Source organism: Antechinus flavipes, chromosome 2, assembly GCF_016432865.1.
Source record: "Antechinus flavipes isolate AdamAnt ecotype Samford, QLD, Australia chromosome 2, AdamAnt_v2, whole genome shotgun sequence".
In the NCBI taxonomy this organism is placed as follows: Eukaryota; Metazoa; Chordata; class Mammalia; order Dasyuromorphia; family Dasyuridae; genus Antechinus; species Antechinus flavipes.
Genome location: NC_067399.1, coordinates 439646457 through 439668683, shown reverse-complemented (window position 1 = coordinate 439668683; position 22227 = coordinate 439646457). Strand labels below are relative to the sequence as shown.

The 22227-nt window shown below is 43.0% G+C and overlaps 1 protein-coding gene across 4 annotated transcripts; it reads left to right on the top strand.

The window, feature by feature from the left end:
• Window positions 1–353: 353 nt before the first annotated feature.
• Window positions 354–21744, top strand: GSS (glutathione synthetase). 4 transcript variants are annotated; one of them, XM_051979171.1, is made up of 13 exons: window positions 354–571; window positions 5941–6074; window positions 9457–9602; window positions 11093–11168; window positions 11521–11660; window positions 13003–13119; window positions 15331–15411; window positions 15485–15562; window positions 16794–16860; window positions 18105–18299; window positions 18977–19058; window positions 20530–20719; window positions 21389–21744. In XM_051979171.1, exons 2-13 carry the CDS (start codon window positions 5943–5945, stop codon window positions 21510–21512), a joined length of 1428 nt encoding a protein of 475 aa, XP_051835131.1. In that variant the 5' UTR covers window positions 354–571; window positions 5941–5942; the 3' UTR covers window positions 21513–21744. The 4 variants fall into 4 exon arrangements, with proteins under 4 accessions (XP_051835131.1, XP_051835133.1, XP_051835132.1 ...); XM_051979173.1 differs by having other exon boundaries at window positions 5938–6074; XM_051979172.1 differs by lacking the exon at window positions 354–571 and adding an exon at window positions 631–819.
• Window positions 21745–22227: the final 483 nt, after the last annotated feature.

Sequence of the window (22227 nt, the reverse complement as noted above, 5' to 3'; positions counted from 1 at the left end):
CCCCCAAAAGCTCTGACTTTTTGCACTTGTTCAAGGAAGCTTTGGGAAGACTTGTTTAATGATCTCAGAAAAAATATGTAAGACTAGCTTTCATTAACCGGTGCCCTGGGAAGTGGGACTGAATGGACCTCCAGAGAACGGAAACACTGCTACTAAGAGACTGGGGCAGGATTTGAACCTTCGTTCCTAGAGCACTGAAACTAGTCTCCCGGTCAAATTCCACCTGCAGAATTCCATTACGTCCCGGCGGATATGCAGAGCCGCGCGCGGGGTCAAGCTTGGGGAAGGCTGCGCGCGCGCGCGTGCAGAGGACTGTGCTCCCGACAAGTCTCCCCACCTCCAGCGCCGCCTCTTCCAGAACACTGCCCAGAGCCCTTTCTACAACTAACCTTTACCCTCCAGCTCAGCTTCCTGGCGGCCCCCAGTGCGCAGACGTAAGCTTCTGGGCCCTGCCTCTTTCGTGCCCCGCCCCTCCTCCGTTCCTCCCCTCCCTTCCGGGGCGCGGGAGCCTCCCAACCTGGAGCGGCGCTTGAAGCCAAGTTGCTGCGGCCTGGGTTGTGCGAGCTCTCGGGTAAGTGGGGGGACGCCGGGGACGGTGGCCTGCGAGGGACACGCTCCTGGAGACTTCTTCCAGATAGCGGGGAGGGGCAGTAGCCCGCCCCGCAGGACCCAGGGAGGCTGGGAGGGCGGGACGGCGATGGGCCCGTGGGTCCGCCCGTCTTGGCAGAGCCGGCTTGTGGCCCAGATCCGAGCTCTCGTGGGTGAAGGAAGAAGCTCCTGGGCCAAGAGGAAGGACCGAGCTGCAGCCTCCGATCAAAGGTCTCCCAACACGGCCGTGGGGCCCTGAACCCGAGGAGATCCACGCTTCTCTCCCCGAGCACCCCCTCCTCCGTCTTTTCCCCTCTTCCCCCATTCCCCCTTGTCTCTCCTTCTTTCCACCTCTCTTCTTTCCCCTTTCCTCCTTTTCCCCCTTCCCTCTTTCCCCCCTCCCCATTCCCTGTCCTTTTCTCCTTTCTCTCCTTGCCCTCTTTCACCTCTCCTTTCTTCTCCCCAGCTTACATCTCTCTTCTTCCCTTCTCTCTCTCTCCTTTCCCCTCCTCTCCCTTTTCTCTCCTCCCCCCTTCCACCCTCCCACTTTGCTCACTCTCCCCTCACCATTCCTTACCCTCTCTCTTCCCCCACGGGGTGTCCAGCAGCTCCTTCCTACAATGGGGACCACACCAGGGAAGAACTCTGGGTTTGGAATCAGGATCTGAGTTCTCCTCGCTTTTCTATGTGACCGTGCTGTGGACCCTAGTTTTCTACCCTGTCAAACAAAGTAACAGGCTGGACTAGGGAGTCTCTTTTGAGGGTCCTTTCAGCTCTCCGGGTGTTCACGACCTTCTGTGCTCTTTTCTGGAAATAAGAGTACCCACCACATTGTTTATGCTCTTGAGGAGAGCACACAGCTTTATAAGACGGGAAGAGGTAGAGGAGGGGCTGAGGAGGAAAGATGAGGTACGGAATCAAAATAAATAAGTTACCACTCAGAGCCGACTGATGGCAGGCTAGGTGTTATTAGAAATTTGAAGACTAATCCTTTTATTCCTGCACAGTGGTATTGTGAAGGGGAAAAAATATTTTAAGCCTTAAAATCCTCTAAAAATGTGATGTTATTATTCAGGATCCGGAAGCCTAAGTTCAAGCTGTTCATCTAACCGTAGATCATTGCTGGATAATAGGCATGTTCAGTTAGTCTCCCTCCCCGCCTCCTGAAGTTATTATATTTATTCTGTTTTTCTTTGGTATCTAACCTGGTACTTGGAGTGGGGAGAGTAGAGGGTCTAGACTATTTCATCCCTACAGGAGACTAAGTGCTCCATCTCTGAAGGCAACCCTACAACTCATCTGTAGTTTAAAATATCAAGAGCTGTCTGAGGCCCTGAAAGCCAGTATTTGAGTTCAGTTATCTGTCTGTTACTTCATAGTCTCTTCTCCTTCCCTCATACAAAGACCAAAAAAACCCCTTTTTCTCAAGGAGCTTACATTCAATAGGAATAACATGTCTACATATTAATATCTATAGAATAAATAGAAGGTAATTCCCAGAAAGGCCTCTTCTAGGAGAAGGTATTTGAGTGTATCTTTGACAAAAAGTAGGAATTCTGGAGCATGGAAGTGAGGAATTGCATTCCAGGCAAGGCTCAGAGAAGGGAAAATGGCATGTCTTTTGAGGAATTGATAGAAAGCCAGTTTGTCTGGATTGAAGAGAGTGTAAAGGGAGTAATATATAAGTCTGGAAAGGTAGGTTTGTGCTGTGAAGGTCAGATATTTAACTCTAGATCTTTGATTCCAAGAAGGAGTCTATACTGAGTTGCCTCTCCTCCAGTACTTGATAGTTTTGAATAAAAATTTGTTGAATGAACACTGACACTTTGTGACCATCTTTAAATTACTTCATCTCTGTAAAATTCCAGTGATACATGTAATACTCCTCCTTTCAGATTTTTTTTGAGGGGAAGAGGTCTTGTAGATGGGAAATGCTTTGTGGGCCTTGTAATTTTATAACTATTAATTGAGAGTCCAAGCCTTAACAGAGACAGAATCATATCTACTCATTTGCTTAAACCTGAATTTCCATTATACTACAGTAGTCATTTTTTTTTTTACAAAGTACTTAAAAACTCCTGTTCCTTTAGTGAAACTAAATGTTCTCTTTACTCTTTTTAATTCTTCTCTTTCTTTTCATTCTCTTCCTTTTCTCTTCTTTCTCTTTTTCCCTTTTCATTTTTGAAGAAAACTTTTTTTTTTGGGGGGGGGGAGGGAGCTGAGGCAGTTGGGGTTAAGTGACTTGCCTAGGATCACACAGCCAGGAAGTGTCTGAGGCCAGATTTAAATTCAGGTTCTCTTGATTTCAGGGCTGGGAAGTCACCTAACTGCCCCTTCCCTTTTCGTTTTTCTTTCTTCCCTCCTTTTTTCTTTTTTTTCTTCTCTCTTTACTTTCTCTTTTTATTCTCTTTCTCTTTTGCCTCTGTTGTCTGTCATTATCTCTTCTTCCTTTCTCTTCTCTCCCCTGCCTTCCATGGGTAAAAGGAATTTGTTCACTTTGGAGTTCAGTATGCTAATCAAATTATAGATCCAGTCCCTAGGTCTTTAAAGCTCTTTAGTTTCCAAAACCATCTGACTGGATCATTTCTATATTCCTGATCCAGACCACAGTGTTTTAATTTAAATTAAACTATGCATTTTCTAAAACTACCAAATCAGATCATGTGCATACTTCCCTGAATGAAGATTCAGTTTGAGGCCCCAGTTCCTATGCATCTGAAAACCCAAGAAAGCCCAAATATACCAGTAGAGTCTATCTGTATAACTCTGGGCTAAGAATTTTTAGTTAATAATAAAATGTTACCAGAGAGGTAGGGCCCAGAACATGTCTAACTTTGCTATGAAGCAGGCCTGGGCTTGGGCCCATCCGACTGCCTCAGGGCAGGATTGAGGAACGCCTGCCTCCTAGTCCTTCTAAAGAATTAATAATGCAATAGCTGGCAGAGCAGTGTCCCAGTTAGGGTAATTAGAGCTTTTTTACTAACAACAAGACAGCTAGGAAGCCAAACTTTTCTTCTCTTATGGAATGTATAAAAGTACAATAATCCCTGCAACCAGTTGGGTAGATGGATAGAGCTGAGGTGAGGGGAGTAAACAGGCAGGAGGGTGAAGCATTAGAGTACCTGGGCAAGAGGCCCACTTTCTCATCTTGACTGCCACTAGTATGCTTTAATGTGAGCAAGTTACTTCACTCATTCTTAGTCTCCTCATCTGTAAAAATGGGAGAACAATAGCTCACAATAAAATTAGGTAACATATAAGAAAATAGGAAAAGTTACTGTGATAATCACAGAAGAAATGCTGAATTTTAAGTCTGAATTGAATCCTGGCTCTATTTTGACACATACACATAGCCTATCTGGATCTTAGGTTTCTCATTGATAAAATGAGATTGTCCTTTCCAGTTGTAAATTTTGCATTCTATACCAGGAGTCATGAGCAGCTGGGTGGCACAGGGGATAGAGTACTTGCCTTGGCATCAAGAGTACTTGAGTTCACTCACTTACTAGACTCTGAGTAAGTCACTGAATTCTGTATACCTCAATTTTTGTCATTTGCAAAATAAACTGGAGAAGGAAATAGCAAACAATTCTAGTATTTTTACCAAAAAAAAAAAAAAAAAAGAACCCAAACAAACAAACCCTGCAAGGGGTCACTAAGAGTTGGATACAACTAGTCTGGCAAAACAACAAAATACCAGGATCAACAATATTTTGAAAATTTAGGGTGCTAAGATTCTGTCTTGTGTTTCTGTTGTATATGAGTGCTTTAAGTAGCTTACTCCTAAATAAATACTAAGAATCATAGAAATTGATCAGGACCTCAGAGATAATTTTGTCCATTCCATATAAGATAACATGATAACAGCTATTTTATGTAAATGTAAACTTATCATAAATAATAATTTTACAGATGAAATTAAGAAAATAAGTCCATAGAGATAAGGTAGTATGCCCACAGTCACACATTCAATCACAAGCATTTTAAAATGCTATGTACCAGGCTTGTATTAAGTTAAGTATTGGGGATATAAAGAAAGCCTAGAAGATAAATATAGTGAATATAGTGTATAAACTTAATGTAAATGGAAGATAATCTCAGATGGAAGGGACTGGGGGCAGGGAGGGAGAGACAAATCAATTGGGAAGGGTCTCTTTGTGCTGAGTCTTGAAACCAAGCAAGCCAAAAGGCAGAGGTGAGGAGAGAAGGCAAATCAGGCATGAGGCACAGCCAGAGCAGATGCTCAGAAGTAGACTATTTGTATGAGGAACAGCCAGTAAAGTAGTGCAATTAGAGCACAGAGAAGATGGAGGATGGTCAAGTATCAGAAGACTGGAAAATGCCAAGTTGTAAGGGTTTTAAATGCCAAAAAAAGGATTATATTATTTGATCCTAGAGATAATAGGGAACCACTGCAATGGGGACAATGTGGGGTTGGAGGGGAGGGGAGGTGGAGCGTTGTATGTGTGTGGTGACATGGTCAGACCTGAGCTTTAGGAAAATCACTTTGGCAGCTAAGTGGAAAATGGATTAAAATAGAGAAAGACAGGACAGGGAGACCCAATAGGAGACTTTTAATAGTAATCCAGATTAGAGGTAATGAAGTTCTGAACTAAGGTTATGGCTAAATGAAAAGAAAGGGTGTGTGTGTGTGTGTGTGTTGTTGTTGTTGTTGATGAGTCATTTCATTCCTGTCCAACTCTACATGATCTCATTTGGGATGTTCCATTCCTGGCAAAGATAATGGAGAGGTTTGTCATTTCTTTCTCCAGCTCATTTTATAGATGAGGAAACTGAGGCAAACAAGATTAAGTGACTTACCCACAATTGCTCAACTAGTAAGTATCCAAGGCCATATTTGAACTAGGGTCCTCCTGACTCCAAGGTTGGCACTATATCTATTGCGCCATCTAGTTGTCCTACAAATCTGAGAGATGTTATGGAGGTAAAAATGACAAAATTTGACAACAGACTGGAGGTGCCTGGTGAGTGAATGAGCCAAAAAGATACATTGATCTGAGACAGTACTCTATCATCTGCCCATTCTAAGCAGGAGTCTGAATTTAGGAAGATTAAACAACTTTAGGGATCATGACTTTAAAGTTGAAGTGGACCTTGCAGCTCATCTGGCTCGACCTGCTCATTGTATAGCTGAGACAGAGACAGAGATAAAACATTTGGCCTTATGGCATAGATAGTGAGATTAGGGATTCTTACCCCTTCTTAATCCAGTGCTGCTTAAACCCATCCCACTGTCTCCTTGGAAGATGAATCAAAACAGAAGTCCTTCCATAAAGTTATTTGTTGTAGCTAAGTAGCCTCTGTAACGTTGTCTCTTGTCTGTCCTAGCAGGAATGATGGCAGCCAGCTGGGAAAACATTCTGCAGAATGAGCAGCAGCTAGAAGAGCTGGCCCAGCACGCTGTGGACAAGGCCTTGATGGAGGGAGTGCTGATGAGAACCAAACAGGAACCCAGATCTTCTGATGTAAGCTGCACCAAGTCGGGTTTGGGGGAGGAAGGTAGTAGCCTAGAGTGAAAATATTCTCACTCCTGCTGGTGGGGCAGCTTCTGAATGCTGGAAATGTCATTGATCCAGTTGCAAGGTCTGGAGCTTCTTGGAGCCACTATAAAAGCCAAGAACGGACAAGACTTTTTCCTTCCTGAAATTTCATTCCTCCCATCAGTCAGGAGACACCAATCTATTAATAAAGGCCACTGAAGTCCTATATACTTGTTCTTCACAGCTGATAAAGGAATAGGGGTTGTGTGTGTATATTTGTGTATATCAGCATATTCATTTGTTCAGAGAGAGATAATATTGTAAGCAATAGCACCTATGTATGGGACTGCAGGAATTGTAAGTTATGAGACTGTTGGAAGTTGTTGGGGCTTGACAGGACACATTTGGGAACAGTGAGTTCCAAGTAGAATTTTTAAAATGAGAAAGGACTGTAATTCTCGTAAATCAGTGCTTATTCCCTGTAAACCTGTAACGCTTAAAACTTTTTCCCTCATAAAATGCTTCAGCTTAATATTATTTGAAGATTGATGACAGATTCTTTACCCTCAAATAATAGCTAATGTATATTTGTTCCAATACTAAACTTCTTCAGTTTTGTGAATTATGTGCTCAAGCCTTATCAGTTCTTAGCAGTTTCCTAAAACACAATCCCCAGGTTGTGAATATACTTTTTCAGAAAATATTTGTAAACTTGTTGTTTGGAACTAGAACTATATTTTTTCATAGATATGATTATTAATATTATAGTTCAAATAATAATTAGTTAAATGTGGGTTTTTTAGATTACCTTGGGAACTTAGCCTGAATATTGATTCTCTTATCCATTCTGAGTTACAACTCGCTGTCCCAAGGATATGTTTCTCTTCTAAAGCTCTACAGTGCAATTGGGAAGCCCCATTCCCCTGCTCTGGAGCACAAGAGGTCCTTGGGGAGAGAGTCAGTCAGCCTCATGGCCTGAAATAGGGAGCTAGTACACAGAAGGTTGATGCCTGTACAAGACTCTTTGGCTTCACAAGACTTGGCAGGGCCAGTAGGGAGCAGCAGTGGCTTGGCTGAAAAGAGCTTATTGCTCATGGGACATCAAGAAAAGAAGTGCGCTGTCAGTAAACTACAAACACTCTTGGAGATATCTACCTAGAATGAGTTGAAAGTCAAGGCAGAGCCTGAAGCAGAATGATAGAGGAATATAATTCTGATATAAACTAGAAACTGAAAGACTTGGGAAGCACAGAGTAAAGAGTCAACAAAACCAGGTGGGTATGACTGGAATCGATCTTGTAAAATCAGGGGAAAAAAACAAAGAAGTCTGAGTAACAAATGACAGAGGTGAATTACCCACTGATTGGCCGGTTTGAACAAAGAGCCAGTGAAGATCTGTGAAGAATACTATCTTCCTTTTTAAGGTAGTGATACAGTAAATAAGACAGCATTGGCTCTGGAGTCAGGAAAACCCAAGTTCAAACTTAGCTTCAGAAACTTCCTGGCTATGTGGTCCTAGCTAGTCACTTAACCTCTGCTTCTGTTTCCTCAATTCTAAAATGGGAATAATACTAGTACCTGCTTAATAAGATTGTTTAGGATCACATGAGATAATATTTGTAAAAAAGGATCTGACATATAGTAGGTACTATATAAATCCTTATTCCCTCTCCCCTTAAGATAGGATACTTCCCAGGAAGTTGGGAATCAGCATTTGGTTGTATAGAAGCCATAGAAAGCTTTTGGAAGCCTAGAAGCACAAATCCCAGTTCTTACGGTAGTCCTCCAGATAACAGTCTTTCCAAATCACTGTGGTAGACAGGTAACGCATTACCTTATAAATAGTAGGTGCATCATAAATATTTATTGAATTAAATCATGACAATAGCAGGAGATACAATAGAGCAGGTCTTACTCATTTAATACTGGAGGGGCATCTTGGGAGCTATAGGGTGCAGCATTGAGCTTAGCCAGACTTGCTAAGGTTAGATTGAATATGAAGGAGGTAGTCATGAAGGCAGGAGTTCATTTGATTGATATTTATGGTAGAGGAAGGGGTCCCTCCTAGAGGGCCTTTGTTTTGGAGGAGGAATGAGGTGTTTCAGAAGGTATAAATAGAGAGCCATAGTTGGTATCTCCCTGGAGAAACAGTGATATTTATAGGCCCTTTGGAGTGGGTTTTCAGATTGACTTAGGTCATCTCTAGTCATCTTTAGTGTAGAGAAGAAGTGGAATTTGGAAAGTACAAGAGGTCAAAGCCATCATTTTATCATGGAGAAGGGAATCATCTGTGCAGATAACCAGTTATAACAAAATCCAGACAATGAGGTGACCTGGTTGTTCTATAGCACCAGATAGTGCTTGAAAGGTTGATTGCTGTTATCAGTCTTTTCTGATAGCTTGAAAGAGATAAATGGAAGCAAGCTCTTCCAGTATTTTCAGGTTAGTATCTACAAGGAGTTTTGGAGGTAAAGAGATGATCTAACTAGAGAGATGTTTGATATGCTCAAGATCAACAGGAAAGTTGGAATGAGGGGTAGGAAGGTCGTGTAATTGTACCCTGTTTCTGTCTGTTCATCACTGTTTGCTCCTGAAAAATTAGAATCATGGATATTTGTGCATTGGGGGCCAGGAAAGGGGCTTACCAGCTTCTATGGTAAGAACCTGTCATGAAGGTAATAGAGACAAGGGATAGGGAAGCTGGAATGGGGAGGGTGGGTGGCAGTGATAGAAATTTGCCTACACAGCTGCAGCTGGTGCCTGTGTTTTGTTAGGGTATCTTTCCCATTGTAAAGAGGCTATGTTGTTGCCAGTTCAGGCTTGCTATAGGAGTAAGAAGAGAGAAAGAGCATTGAACAGAGATGGTGTGATTGTGTTGGAGAAAAGACTACAACTGGTTATGAGGAGAGGGAGGGTGAGATGTGACCTATTTTCCCCTTTTATTTGTTCACCATATCTTGAGATCAAGCTATAAATCTCACCTTGGAGACCTCTGTAGGTGTGAAAGCTTGGAAGGATGTGGTCATCAATGCTATTTCAGGATCTTAAAAGGCCAGTACTTCAATGAATCAGGGTCTGACAGTTCAGAAATAGAAGTCCAGAGATGTGAGTTCCATGGTGCATGGTGGGCAGTAGAGTTTTTAGTATATGTGAATTATTTCCAGATTTGTACTAACTGTAGTTGGATACCTTATAAAACAAGACCCACAGAATAATTTCCATCCATTAGAATACTAGAGCTTTGAGAGGTCTTTGTTTGGTATGGGAGTCCTGCTTGTGCATGAGATACTTCTGCTACCTGTATTATTTCCATGTGTATAAAAAGGCTAATAAGCTGTTTTGTCTTCTGTCATCTTTTCCTGTTTAGATTGTAAGTTATGCCCCCTTCACATTGTTCCCTTCCGCAGTACCCAGGGAACTTCTGGAGCAAGCCTACTCAGTACAAATGGACTTCAACTTCCTAGTGGACACAGTTAGCCAAGACTCAAACTTCTTGGAACAGACTCTGGCCAGGTACCGGGCTTTCCTGTAGAATACATGGAGGTCTGGGGGAAATATGTGTGGGGAGTCAGGATGGGGCCTGTGATTTCACTAAGGCCACTGACTTCTTGTGGAGACTGCATTTCCTTTTGTAATCAAGTTGACTGTAAGTGACTTAACTACTGTTTTCAACTAGAATTGCCAAACTTCACTCCAGTTACAAAATGCTCTAATTTGTTGACTTCTGCTCTCTCTGCTGCTGCTTTATATAGTCTGCCGTGATTGTGTACAACTCAGGCTAATGCCCACCCCACCCCAAGGTTCATTGTGTAATCTGGCACAACCCCAAGAACAACTGACCTTTTTTTCTCTTACAAGTCTTTTTTTCTCTCCCAAGAAGCAAGAGGAAGGAAACTGTCTTTATTCTCTAAAGCTCAAGTGGTCTGATCTTGTACAGTTTATGACCTGTGGCCTTTAAATAGGTAGAAATGTATTTCTGCCATTGTTAATGTGAGCCATTCTTGTAATGCTTTTTCTTTCCTGTATATATTTCTCCTTCCCTAACTCCACCTTTTCTACCATTTTAACTCTCCTATATTGACCAGGTTTCAGGAAGATGAAGTCTAGGCAGACTCTAGGAGTTGATGTGAACAGAATAATGTTCCCTTCATGAGGGCAAGGGTTACCTCTCTCTGCCTTTGAGGGCAGAGTGGCACTTGGGACCTTCTTATTTCCATGAACTCTGGGATGGGATTTTTCACATGAGTGTAATCTGCAGGGTCTCCAGCCTGGCTCAGGGCAGTGGGTTTCTAGTAGATGAAAAACTGAGCAATACCCTGCTTTGCTCTTCTGTCTTTTCTTCATCTCAACTCAGTCACCATGGAAGAACATGTGAACTAGGCCTGGAGATTACTTGGAAAGGTCATTTTGGCTGATGATATTACAAACATAGTTTTGGGTTTGTTTGTTTTTTTAAACGGTATTCTTTCTTTTCCCCTCCAAAGCAATTGAGATTAAATGACTTGCCCAGGAAATGGCTGGATTTGGCCTCAAGTCCTCATGACTCCAGGGCCAGTGTCTTAGTTTTAAATTTAATTTTACCCACAGGTCTGTGTAGGCAGTGAAATGGCTGGAATTCTGGACCTGGAATCAGGAAGAGACAAGTTCAAATCTGGGCTTAGATATTTCTTTGTTTTATGACCCTTTTCAAGTCACTTAACCTCTCTACCTCGGTTTTCTTATCTGTATGTCTCACAGTTTTTATGAGAATTAAGTAATTGTAAAACACTTTACAAACCTTATAATGAATTGATTTCTGTATCATCATCTTCATCATCATCCATCACCCAGTATAGTTCTTCCTGAGCTCTTCTCCTGCTTACTGCCTCAAATGCCCATGTTGAGAATTAGATATTTTATATGCAGAGCCCCAGGTAAGGGAAGGATTGTTGATAGAAAGAGGAAAAGGCCATCGTTGGTATTTTCCCTATGGTGAGTGACTGTTTTTCTGCTTCTTCTTCCAGCACCATTAAAATAGATGACTTCATTGCTCAGCTTTTTAGCATCTACAAACAAGTCCTGAAAGAGGGTATTGCCCAGGTAACTCCCCCACTCCACCCACCTTGTCCCCAATCCCACTGCACATACTGCCAGATGTGGCCCATGAGGTCCCTTTTCTTTTCCTCTAAAGCATTTTGTTGGGTGCTGGAGCTCATTTGAGTCTATCTGGTGGAAATGATAGAGGAACAGATAAACTGTCTCATTGGATTTGAAAAGTGTTAATGAGTTCCTTTGGGTCTCTGGTAGATTCTCTAAGAGTTGTCCTGTGGTGATACAGCCCCTGGAAACCTCTTCCCCCCTTGGAAACAGGTCCGAGTCCCCTGCTTACTGACAGTGCCCACACAGATCCCTGGTGACGGCCATCCTCGGCGTTTTGTTTTCCCTCCTGCAGACGGTGTTTCTAGGACTGAATCGCTCTGATTACATGTTTAACCGCAGTGCAGCTGGCCCTCCGGTCCTGAAACAAATCGAGATCAACACCATTTCTGCCAGCTTTGGGGGCCTCTCCTCCAAGACCCCAGCTGTGCATCGGTGAGCCCTTGATACACAGCCACTTCTAGGCCAGACTCTCAGGCCACAAGGCAGACCTAAGGTGTCTCCATTCACAAAGGGCTGTGAACCCGCACCTGCTGCAGGCAGAGAGCACTGGCTGTAATGAGAGAGTTTCAGTCACACCTGGGGGAAAAGAACACAACTTGGCTCACAAAGACAGGCCTGAGCTTCAGGAAGAGATCCCTTATCTTCTCTTTGTAACTTAGAGTGAAATTATCAGCATTCTTTTCATTTCTACAAGTCTATATTGAGAGGACTACCCTGTTCAACACTTTATGGAAGAACAATAGAGTTCCTGGCCTACCTGGAAAAACTAAACACTAGCCAGATTTTAGAGATGTTGTGCAGTAATATGGGCAAGGAGACTAAATGTCCTCCCTACCTAGCCAGATCCCACATGCTTAAGAGTGTTGTCCTATAAGCATGATAGCTCCCATAGGAGGTGGTGCACTTATTTCAACTTAAAACTCCTTCTTAGAAATTGCCTCCAGTGTCAGGTTACAAGCTGTCTACAGGCATCTACAGAATCAACCTCATTACTTGAATTATAAACATAGCTGACATTTACAGAACACACTGAAGTTTGTAAAATGCATTGCATGCCTTCTCCTGTGTGATTATTCCCTAGCAGTAATGATTGATCCAGCTTATTTGTTAAATTCCACTTAGCCTATTTTTTGGCTGTTTCTGCCGTTAAAGGACAAAGATTTGCCACTATTAAGACTGTTCCAAAAGCATCTTCCAAAGTAGTAGTGGCCTCCCTGAAATCAGTCTGATGCTTCCCAGGGGACTTCTTTGCAAAGAAGTGGATGTATAGAGTACCAGCTCTGAAGTCAGGAAGGGCCTGAGTTCAAATTTGACCTCACACACTTAATATTTTCTAGCTATGTGACCATGGGCAAGTCACTTTTACCTCAGCAAAAAAAACAAAACAAACAAAACAAAAAAAAAAAGCAAAGAAGTGAATGTGGATGGATGAATTCTGACATAATTGATTTTTTAGAAAAATAAGTAAACACATTATATTTTCACTTCATATGAGATAGCGTGTGATCTGCTGAGGTGTGCAGTATAAACAGTGAGATAGATTGCTCTTCAGTAGGAAAAGACCACAGGCTGGAATTGCTGGGGAAGACTTTCTGGACAAGGTGGGACTCCCAATGGGTCCTGAAGGATTGTGTTTTTAGAATGCTTTGAGTAACTCAGCAGACAGCAAGGATGTAGCAGTGCTATTAGGAGAATGACTAATTAGTGAGAAGCAGAAGCAGACCCTCTGACATTCCCCAGGCCGATATAGTAACTTATGTCTTTCTTCCTACAGGCACATCCTTAATATCCTGGGCAAAACTAAGGAAGCTGCCTGTATCCTCTCCAACAATCCCAGCAAGGGGCTGGCCCTGGGCATTGCCAAAGCATGGGAACTCTATGGTTCACCCAAGTAAGGATGAGGGAAGGAAGTAGTGTCTTTATTCAGGTTTTGTGCAATGCTGACTACCGATAGTAGTCCACATTTCTAAGGAATGGTTCTAGGACTAGAAGGTAGTAGTCCACTCACTGTACTGTGCTCTGAGTAGACCAGATATGGATTATCAAAGTATCAGCTTCATTCTTGAGTACCACATACTAACAAGAACACTGATGAACAGAAGAGTGTCTAGGGGAGGGGTGACCAAGATGGTGGATAGCTTTGAGGTCATGCCATGAAGATCACTGGAAGGAAATGAGAATGTTTAGCCTGGAGAAAAGAAGAAATAACTGAATTCAGATGTTTAAAGGGCTGGCCTGGAGAAGAGAGATCAGGCCTGTTCTGTTTAATACTAGATAGAGGTCAGGAACAGTGGGTGAAAGATGCAGAGAAGTAGATTGAAGCTCTGGCCAAAGAAGAACTTTAAGAATTGGACTTTTCCAAAGAAACACAATGGGTTCTCTTTCCCTATAGGTCTTTAAGCAGCGGTGGGAGCTATGGATGTTTGTAGAGTTTTATTGAAACATCCAGCTTCTTAAACTGTGGTTTTTCCATTCCATACGGATCTTGTGGGGTTGCGACATTAATTTATTATTAGCTAATGTTTTATTTGTATATGTATTTTTAACACCTATATGGCAGGAGTTGCATAAAAATTTCTCAGGCAAAAAAGGGTCGTGAATGGAAAAAGTTTAAGAAGCCCTGTGGTAGGGAGAACAATTGTTCAGATAGAATTAGACCAGATGACTTCTGAGGTCTCTAACAGATTCTATGAACTGAATACTCCATTTAACTACAATTATCTGGCGTTTCCCTGCTAGCAAACTCCTGTCCCATCTCTCTCTGACTTGGGTCATCCCTATCACTCTTAGCCTGAGCCCTCTTCTTTCCCCCGTAATTGTGATTCAGAGTCAAAGCAGAAAAGCTGCCCTCTCTCCTTATGACTGTATTCTGTAACATCTTGCTGACTTTTTATAATTGTTCTGTTTGACTGTAACTGCATCTAGAATCCTTTCCCTTAGAGTTTGTTGTTTTTAATCTGCTGTGGTAAACCAGAAATCCAAATTCATTAGAATTATTCACAAAGTAAGAGTAGGAAGACCCTGAATGAGGGCGGAAGGGCCCTAGGAGCTTTAATGCCTGATGTTTGTTTTGGATACTTACTATGTTTTGATGATGATGTGATACTCATATTCTTTGATTCTGATGATTAATTTCATTTGCATAAGAAGGATGGGAAGAAGGAGAAAGTTCATTTGCATAAACTCTCTGCTAGGGAACAACCCTTATTTGCATTCTATTCTAAAAGAATACTCTCCTGTCCGGAGAATGGTATTTCCTAATGATGATATAGATAGACCTACATGCTTCCATTTTATAACCCATAAGTCTTCCAGTCTTTGCTCCCTCCTAAAAAGAGAGAAACCCTAGGCCTTTCACCATGGCCAGAGAATATATCATTAAGCATATCTACAATTCATCCTGGCAAAATGCTTGTAGCCAGTCTTTAGTACCTGTCACAGAATGAAGTGGATAAAATTTTCCTTTTTCACTTTGTTGGACACCTATCCCTGGGCCTATCATTAGGCTAACATTTCTTATATTATACCAGGTTTTGGATAGTGACTAAATCAGGAAGGCCTGGATTTGAAGTCCTGGAGAATCAGCTAAGAAGAGTCCCATAGGTTCAGGCAGGTAAGGGTCTAGTTTCAGAAGTCAGGCAGTAGGCATCAGGAATTAAGGAGACAAGAGAATTCAGGCCAAAGCACTATGTATCCAGGATTCAGGAGCTAGGTAAAGGAACTGAGTATCACTGGAGCCACTGGAGCTCCTGAGGCAGTGGGAAAACCCAATCCCAATGCATCTGCATTCCTCTCTCTTGATCTGGAAAGAACCTATCCCTAAAGAGCCTAACTGTAAATGTTCCACTCGCTATCCCAGGTGATGTGCAAGTAACATAGAAGCCTAGGAATGATCTAACTCTAGCCTGGGCCTTCTCCATCTCTGCTATGGAATAACTATATGTATCTTAGAACTTTGATATGTTGAGAAGTCTCATATATAGAGCTCTGGATGAATTGAAAATTATGTCTCAGCTCAGGAAGTTGATTCACTTCTTGAATATTGGGGAGGTATAATAAAAGATAAATGGAATCTGTGTGAACTTGAGTGTATTTTTTGTAGGGCACTGGTGCTTGTCATTGCTCAGAAAGAGGAAAGAAATGTGTTTGACCAACACTACATAGAACATGACCTATTAAGCAGGTAAGTGTGACTCCTTTGTACTGTGTGCATCAGCAGTCCAGGGCTTCTCCCACTGACATGTGCTTTCTTTCAGGAACATCCATGTGATTCGGCGAAGGTTTGAAGATGTTGCTAAAACAGGATCTTTGTCCCAAGACCGTAAATTGTTTGTGTAAGTTCTTAGGTGGGTGACTTCCTAAAGGGGGAAAGTGAAGTGGACTCATGAAAACTAATAACAATGTTAGAGAGACCTTAGCATCCTTAGCATTGTTCTCCTGACCCTGTCAAAGCTAGTATACATACCACTGGGGCTCCCCCATTCTGTCTCTATGCCTCCATGTCTCTGTAGTCATATGAGAGAAAGTAGGAAAGGGAGCTGACAACCAGTCCAATGGAAGATGTACTTGGCACTCTGAGTGTCAGAGCAAATCTATTAAGAGGCTGCTGAGCTCTTCCCTGAACCCTGAACCCTGAATCCCTTCTCATTTGTAAGTTAATTCAGGTACTGAGACAAAGATTTAAAGGTATGAAACCATACCTCTCTAAGGAAATCCCTATTCTCAAAAGAGTTCCCCAGGTAATTCTGTACCAGAATTTTTGTACCAAGAATACTCATTTATTCTAACAAAACTAATATCCCCTCCTTTTAGTTTTCCTTGGCATGTCTGGCTCTCTCTTTTGTTTTTCTTTATGTTTATTTGTGTGTGTACATCCATCTTGTTGATTGAATTGTAAAATCTTGGAGGATGTGGCTTGCATTGCTTTTTTTCTTATCCTCACTGCCCATTTTAGTAGTTTGCGGAATAGTTTATACTGAAATAAATGCATGAATTATTCTTTCATTTATCAACTTAAATAGATAGACTAAACAATACTAAGAAAAACAAAGGAAAAGGAAAAAAAAATCTTTCCAAGTGTAAAATGACTTTTAAAAAGGACTGTGATAATTCATCCATCTCAGCCTAGTCCTAGGTGCTTTAGGCATTAAAGTCCCAATACCTTGTTATCACTCTCACAACATGTTACTGCTCAGTTAAGAGTGATACAGTGCCTTGGATTTACCTGACCTGTTTTTTTCCCCCATGGGTTCTTGGTACATCCAGTTTCTTTTTTTTTCCTCTTCTTGACTAGCTCACCTTCTGCAGTATCCTGAGGCGAGCCTCCTTTCTTTGTTTTACTTGTCCCTTTTTAGTGAGAGGCATATAATGTCTTGAAGGTTTTCCTGGTCTACTTTCAGTTAATTCCTAGCCAGGCTTTTGCTAGGTAAATGACACTGTCATCTCACTTTCTTAAGGAGCCAGACTCTTTTTGATAAGTGAAACAGACATAGTGTTATATTTAATCCAATCATTTAACTACCATAACTCATTTACATAAAAAGCTTTCTTCACATTGTATTCCAGGGATGGCCAGGAGATTGCTGTGGTTTACTTCCGTGATGGCTACATGCCCAGCCAGTACAGCCCCCAGGTTGGTATTTGGGATTTAAACCATTGTCTCATTTCCAGGACTACATTGCTACATCTTAATTTCAGCCTCAGATTAGGCCTAGTCTTCAGCTCTACTTCTGGTCATCTCCTCTTGGGGTCCTCTACCACCATGTCCTAACAGCCCTTCCTTATGCTCTTTTTTTTCCTCTTCTAAGAAAATCTATTTCCTTCCCTCTGCTTCCCTGAATGTGCCCCTTTAGAGCACTGGGTATCAATATCTCCCTTTCAATTTCTTTCTTCATTATCAGAGATATGTATCTTTTCAGAAGTCTTCTCTTCTCCTCTTTTAAATTGAAGGTTTGCTGTACAAAGGAGTTTAGGACTTAAATTGTCATTTTAATTCTTCCACCATCTTGCTCTGTACCATTAGGCAAATATCTTCCCCTTTATAGGCCTTGGAAGTTTCCTCCTCTAAAATTAGAGAACTGGATTGTAGGATCTTTGAAGCCTTTTCCAGTCCTGATGTTCTGTGAGTCCTTAAAAAAGTTAGGACACTCTGCCTTAGATTAGAAGCTATCAGATTAGTTGTTGAGAAAATTTTGATGACTGTACTGGGTCCACAACTTGTCAAAGTACCTGGTGCCTTTCTGGATAAATTGGGGTAAGTTGTTGGGGGATATATGAAGGGAGGGCGAAGACCCCCACTTCTGACTGGATCACACTGTCTAGCAAGTAGGAAATTATGCTGGGCAGGAGACAAGGGAAAGCCAGGCTTGGGCCTGGAGGGAAGTGTGTGCCTAAACATTTCTTGTCTGGTAAAGAAGGGTGATTCTTCAGGGAACTGACTGAGAAAGGGTGTCTCCTTAGGGAGCTACCTACATCCTGTGCCAAGAAAGCTGAGCAGTTAGAGATCTAGAAAGACATACAGTCTGAGTGACAGAAGAATGAGAGAGGCCTGGTCTGTGTGCCAGCGGTTGCCTGCCTGACAGGCTGGGCCTATTGAAGTGCCAAGGTAATTGTGTTATATTTGTGATGACTGACATGAAGAGGAAGATTGGAATAGAGGAAAGATGAAATGAACAAGTTCCTGCTAGTTCTTATATTCTTCGTTCTATCAGAGAGTCTCCAAGTCCTCAGTTGTAAAATTACATGTGCTGTGTTACTGCTGGAGGCTGGGACGGGCTACTCAGTTGTCATGGATGTGAAGCCAGAGAAGCTGCCCCTCACAGCAGTCTGGGGCAGACTGTGGAGAGACTGGACCTTTCTTTTCCCTTCTTGCTGCAGAATTGGGAAGCACGCTTGCTCTTGGAGAGGTCATGTGCTGTTAAGTGCCCAGATGTAGCCACTCAGTTGGTGGGGACCAAGAAAGTCCAGCAGGAGCTGAGCCGCCCAGGGGTGCTGGAGAGCTTGATACCAGACCAGCCAGAAGCTGTGGCCCGCCTCCGGGCCACGTTTGCAGGCCTCTATTCCTTGGACATGGTAAGTAGTCACTCATAATAGTTATCTCCTGGGAGGCCTCCAGCCGCTTCTCTTTCCTAAAATGGAATTGGCCCCCAAAAAGGAATATCTGGTGGGTAAAGCTGGACTGTTATGGTAGGATTTGTGACAAGTTCCTTAATAGAGTGCAGGGGGTTTCTAGTGAGGGTCAGATCCTTTTTGCGAGAAGGGCAGAGCTATAGATCAGGGCTATCCTCTTAGTGGGACTGATATAAGCAGGGCCAGTCCTCATCCATGAGCAGGAGCCTTAGAGCCGATCCAGGTCAGTCTCAATCTACAATGGGGGCAGGGCTAAGTCAGGGTCACCCCTGCTCAGTGAAGATGGTGAATTTGTGCAGCTGTTGCTATTTCTGTGCCCATTGCATAAAGCAATGGGCCCCTTCTAGAGCTAGTGCCAGGAAAGGAGGGACTGTCTCACGAAACTCATTTCTCTGCCTTGTCTCAGGAGAACCAAGGGGCAGCCCTGAGCTCTCCCAGAACTCATCCTGGCCTTTCTCCATTCCTGACCACTTACCCTTCTGGTGGCCCAGGGCCAGTGTCTGCTCTGGGCTCTTCTCCCAGCCCTCTTTGGTATTTGGCTTAGTGTTGACCAGGTTCCCACCCCCACATTAGAGCCATACACTACAGCTGCCAATGATGGGTCCATTGCCTCATGCCAGGGCGAAGAAGGTGACCGTGCTATCATGGAGGCCATCGCTGCCCCAGACCGATTTGTCCTGAAGCCCCAAAGGGAGGGTGGAGGTAGGTGGCCAGTGTCCCTCTTTCTCTAGGTGTGCCAGCGAGGGAAGCAAGCAATGGGACCTCAGGCCTTCACCAGCATTGATATCCCCTTCCCCAGCAGCACTCCCACACCAAGCCTCCCAGGTCCCATCCTGTCACCAGATCCTGAGGCCTTGTTTTCTCCTTCCTGCGGGTGCAAGAAAAGGCCAGATTTTGCCACGTGTGTTCCCAAAGGATAGAGGCCTTTTCTGGCCTGTAGGACCCAGAATTGTCCCAATAGCCTAGGAGCCGGTCAGCATTCTCCTCCCCGATATCACGTGACGTTTTGACATCACCCAAACATTCTTAATTACCCTTAACAAAACCCTTTATGTGTCTGCCACTTAGGGATTAATTTAAATGTTGTTTGAGCCTGTTTATACCTTCAGCCTAGACTGTCTCTTGGGGGAATGAGATCCTCAGAATTTCAGTTTACTTGTACTTATCCTACATTTACTTCTTTTGAGTTTCAAAGGGCTCTACTAGTGCCAGGGAACAAGCCCCCATTTGTCCTGCCATCCAGGAGATGATTTTGTAGATGCCGACCAGGTCCTCTCTTATTCTTTAGATAGTTGGCGATCACAAGCCCATGTTTGCAAACAGCTGCTAAAGAAATTATGGCCTTCAGCTTCCTGGAGAGATGCATCATATTAAGGGGTGTTAGGCCTCTATGTCAGGGGTTCCCTTAGTATTGACTGCACTGCTAGGGACCATATCTTTAAAAGGACATTTACAGACTAGAACCTTGGCCAGAGGAAGAAGAGAAGGAAGAAAGGGAGGAGGAGGAGAAAGAGGCGGCCGAAGGCATGTAGAGTGTTTTAAAGATTGTGTAGTGTTTTATATACTTTATCTCATTGAAACCTCACTTTTAGAACATGATCTCAGGTATCCTCCATACTACAAATGAGGGAACTGTCAGAGCTATGTCAGAGGTAGAGTTATATGAAGGATAATTGAAAGGCTTGCTTGGTTTTATATCTGGAAAAGACTTAGGGAGAATGTGATCATTGTCTTCAAGTGTCTAAAGATTTGCCAGGTTAAGTGTCTAAAGGTTTGTCATAGAGAATGGCGAATGTTAATGGGACACTAAGAACATTAAAATAATTAGAACCATTCAATACTGGAAGGGAGCTATCCTAGGAGATCCTAAGCTTGATCATGTATTGAAGGGTCTTTCTCATTCCACCTTTCTCTCTCCATAATTAAGAAAGTAGCTCTGTTGTCATTCCTGGTTCCACTTACAGCTATTATGGTAGCTTTCTTAGACTGAAATTTTAGGACGTCCAGTTCCAATGAGCTAAGCACTCAAGTTGGAGTTGAGTTTGCTCAAAATTGACTCAGCTCGGCCCCTTGCAGCAATTGCTTGATAGGCCTGAGGCTCCAGCTGTTTAGGAAAGGGTAATGGAGCCATTGGGGTCCTCAAATTAACTTGCTTTGGGGTGGTCTGTTTCAGGAAACAACCTATATGGGGAGGAGATGGCACAAACTCTGGAGCAGTTGAAAGCCAGTGAAGAGAGGGCTTCCTACATTCTCATGGAGAAAATTGAGCCTGAGCCCTTTTGGAATTGTCTCTTGCAAGCTGGGATCCCTGCACGTATGACCCAGTGCATTTCAGAGCTGGGCATTTTTGGTGTTTATGTCAGGTAAGCCAGCGTGAAGGCTTACCCTCACGTGCTACAACTTCCTTAGACTCTAGACTGTGCAGTGATAGCATGGCTAGTGGAAGAACAATCAAGTGAAGGTTTTTTTGTGGATAGGAGATAAGGGCATGTTTGTAGGCAGCAGGCAAGCAGCCAGGGATAGCCAGTAGGGATAATGGAGGAGACAATGTGCTAGAGAAGATGGGATGGAATGGGATCATTTGTGCATACACACAGTGGAAGACTTGGAAGAAAAGCCACTCTTTACGTGAGATGGAGTGAATGAGCAGGTAATGGCAGAAGTCTTCTGAGTGATGGGAGGGGGGGAAGAAGGGAGAAGAGAAAGATTTTATGAGCAGCCTCCATTATTTTAGTAAAACAGGTAAAATGTAAAAAATTTACTAAAGCAATATTCTCAGATTAAAGGGGAGGAAGGAGTCATGAGGAGGGAATCGTGGGAGTTAGTGATGAAAGAAAGGCATTGGATTAGAGTCAGCACTAGTCTTTACTGTTGTCAGGTGATAAAAAGGACCACAGAAAGCTGAGGACTTTACCCGAGGCAAAGAACTAGGACAAAACAGGTGTCTTTGCTCAACATTTCAGTAGTCTCTGTGGAGCCTCCTGGCTTGTTGGTTTCCTGCAAATAAGTATTTCTTCCTTTTTGCTTTGCAGGCAAGGGAAAACACTACTGATGAACAAGCATGTGGGTCACCTTCTCCGTACCAAATCCACGAAACATGCAGATGGCGGGGTGGCTGCTGGGGTGGCTGTACTAGACAACCCTTATCCAGTGTGAGGACTGGTAGAGAGCTTGGTCGTAGGACCACTGCTTCGTGTTTGTATGCAAGTGGGACAGAGCCTGGTTAGTGAATAGCTTTGGACTCTTCCTTCCTTTTTCAGACTTCCCCTCCCTATCTCTGAAACAGGTGGGATCAGAGGCCTGCCTTGCCCCTCCCCTCTGCAGAGGCCAGTCCTCAGCCTAGAATGGATTAGTCTCTCACCCTCCAAATAAAGATGCATTGATTAAAGCTGTGTTGCTGGTCTAATATTGTTCATGCAGAGTTCTGTCTGATCCAGGTACAAAATAGACATTTTTCCTTACTTCCATATGAGCCTATGTAGCAGTGGTCAACAAGCAGCCATTGTGATTCTTCACCCCAAGAGCATCAGCCCTTAACTTGTAGCCTTTCTGACACTGCCAGAGTCTACCAAGAAGTATGAAGTAGCATCGCCCATGGGCTAAGGCAGGGGTTCTTAAGTTTTTGCTCTCTAGGACCCTTTTCGTGATTTAAATGCACAAAATACTTACAATGACAAAGGAAAGTGATTTCAGTGAAACAGGGCAGCTAAGTAGTATGGTGAATAAGAGCATTAGGCTTGGAATCAGGAAGACTTATCTTCATGAGTACAAATTACTAGCTGTGTGACTGAGCAAGTCACTTTACCCTATTTGCCTCAGTTCCTCTTGTAGATTTTTTGTGGATAGGAGATAAGGGCATATTTGTAGGCAG

Coding starts and splice junctions, on each gene's coding strand:
- GSS (XM_051979171.1), top strand. CDS start 5,943: ATGATGGCAGCCAGCTGGGAAAACATTCTGCAGAATGAGCAGCAGCTA. Junction 9,603..11,092: donor TTGGAACAGACTCTGGCCAG/GTACCGGGCTTT, acceptor TTCTTCTTCCAG/CACCATTAAAATAGATGACT. Junction 11,661..13,002: donor AAGACCCCAGCTGTGCATCG/GTGAGCCCTTGA, acceptor TTCTTCCTACAG/GCACATCCTTAATATCCTGG.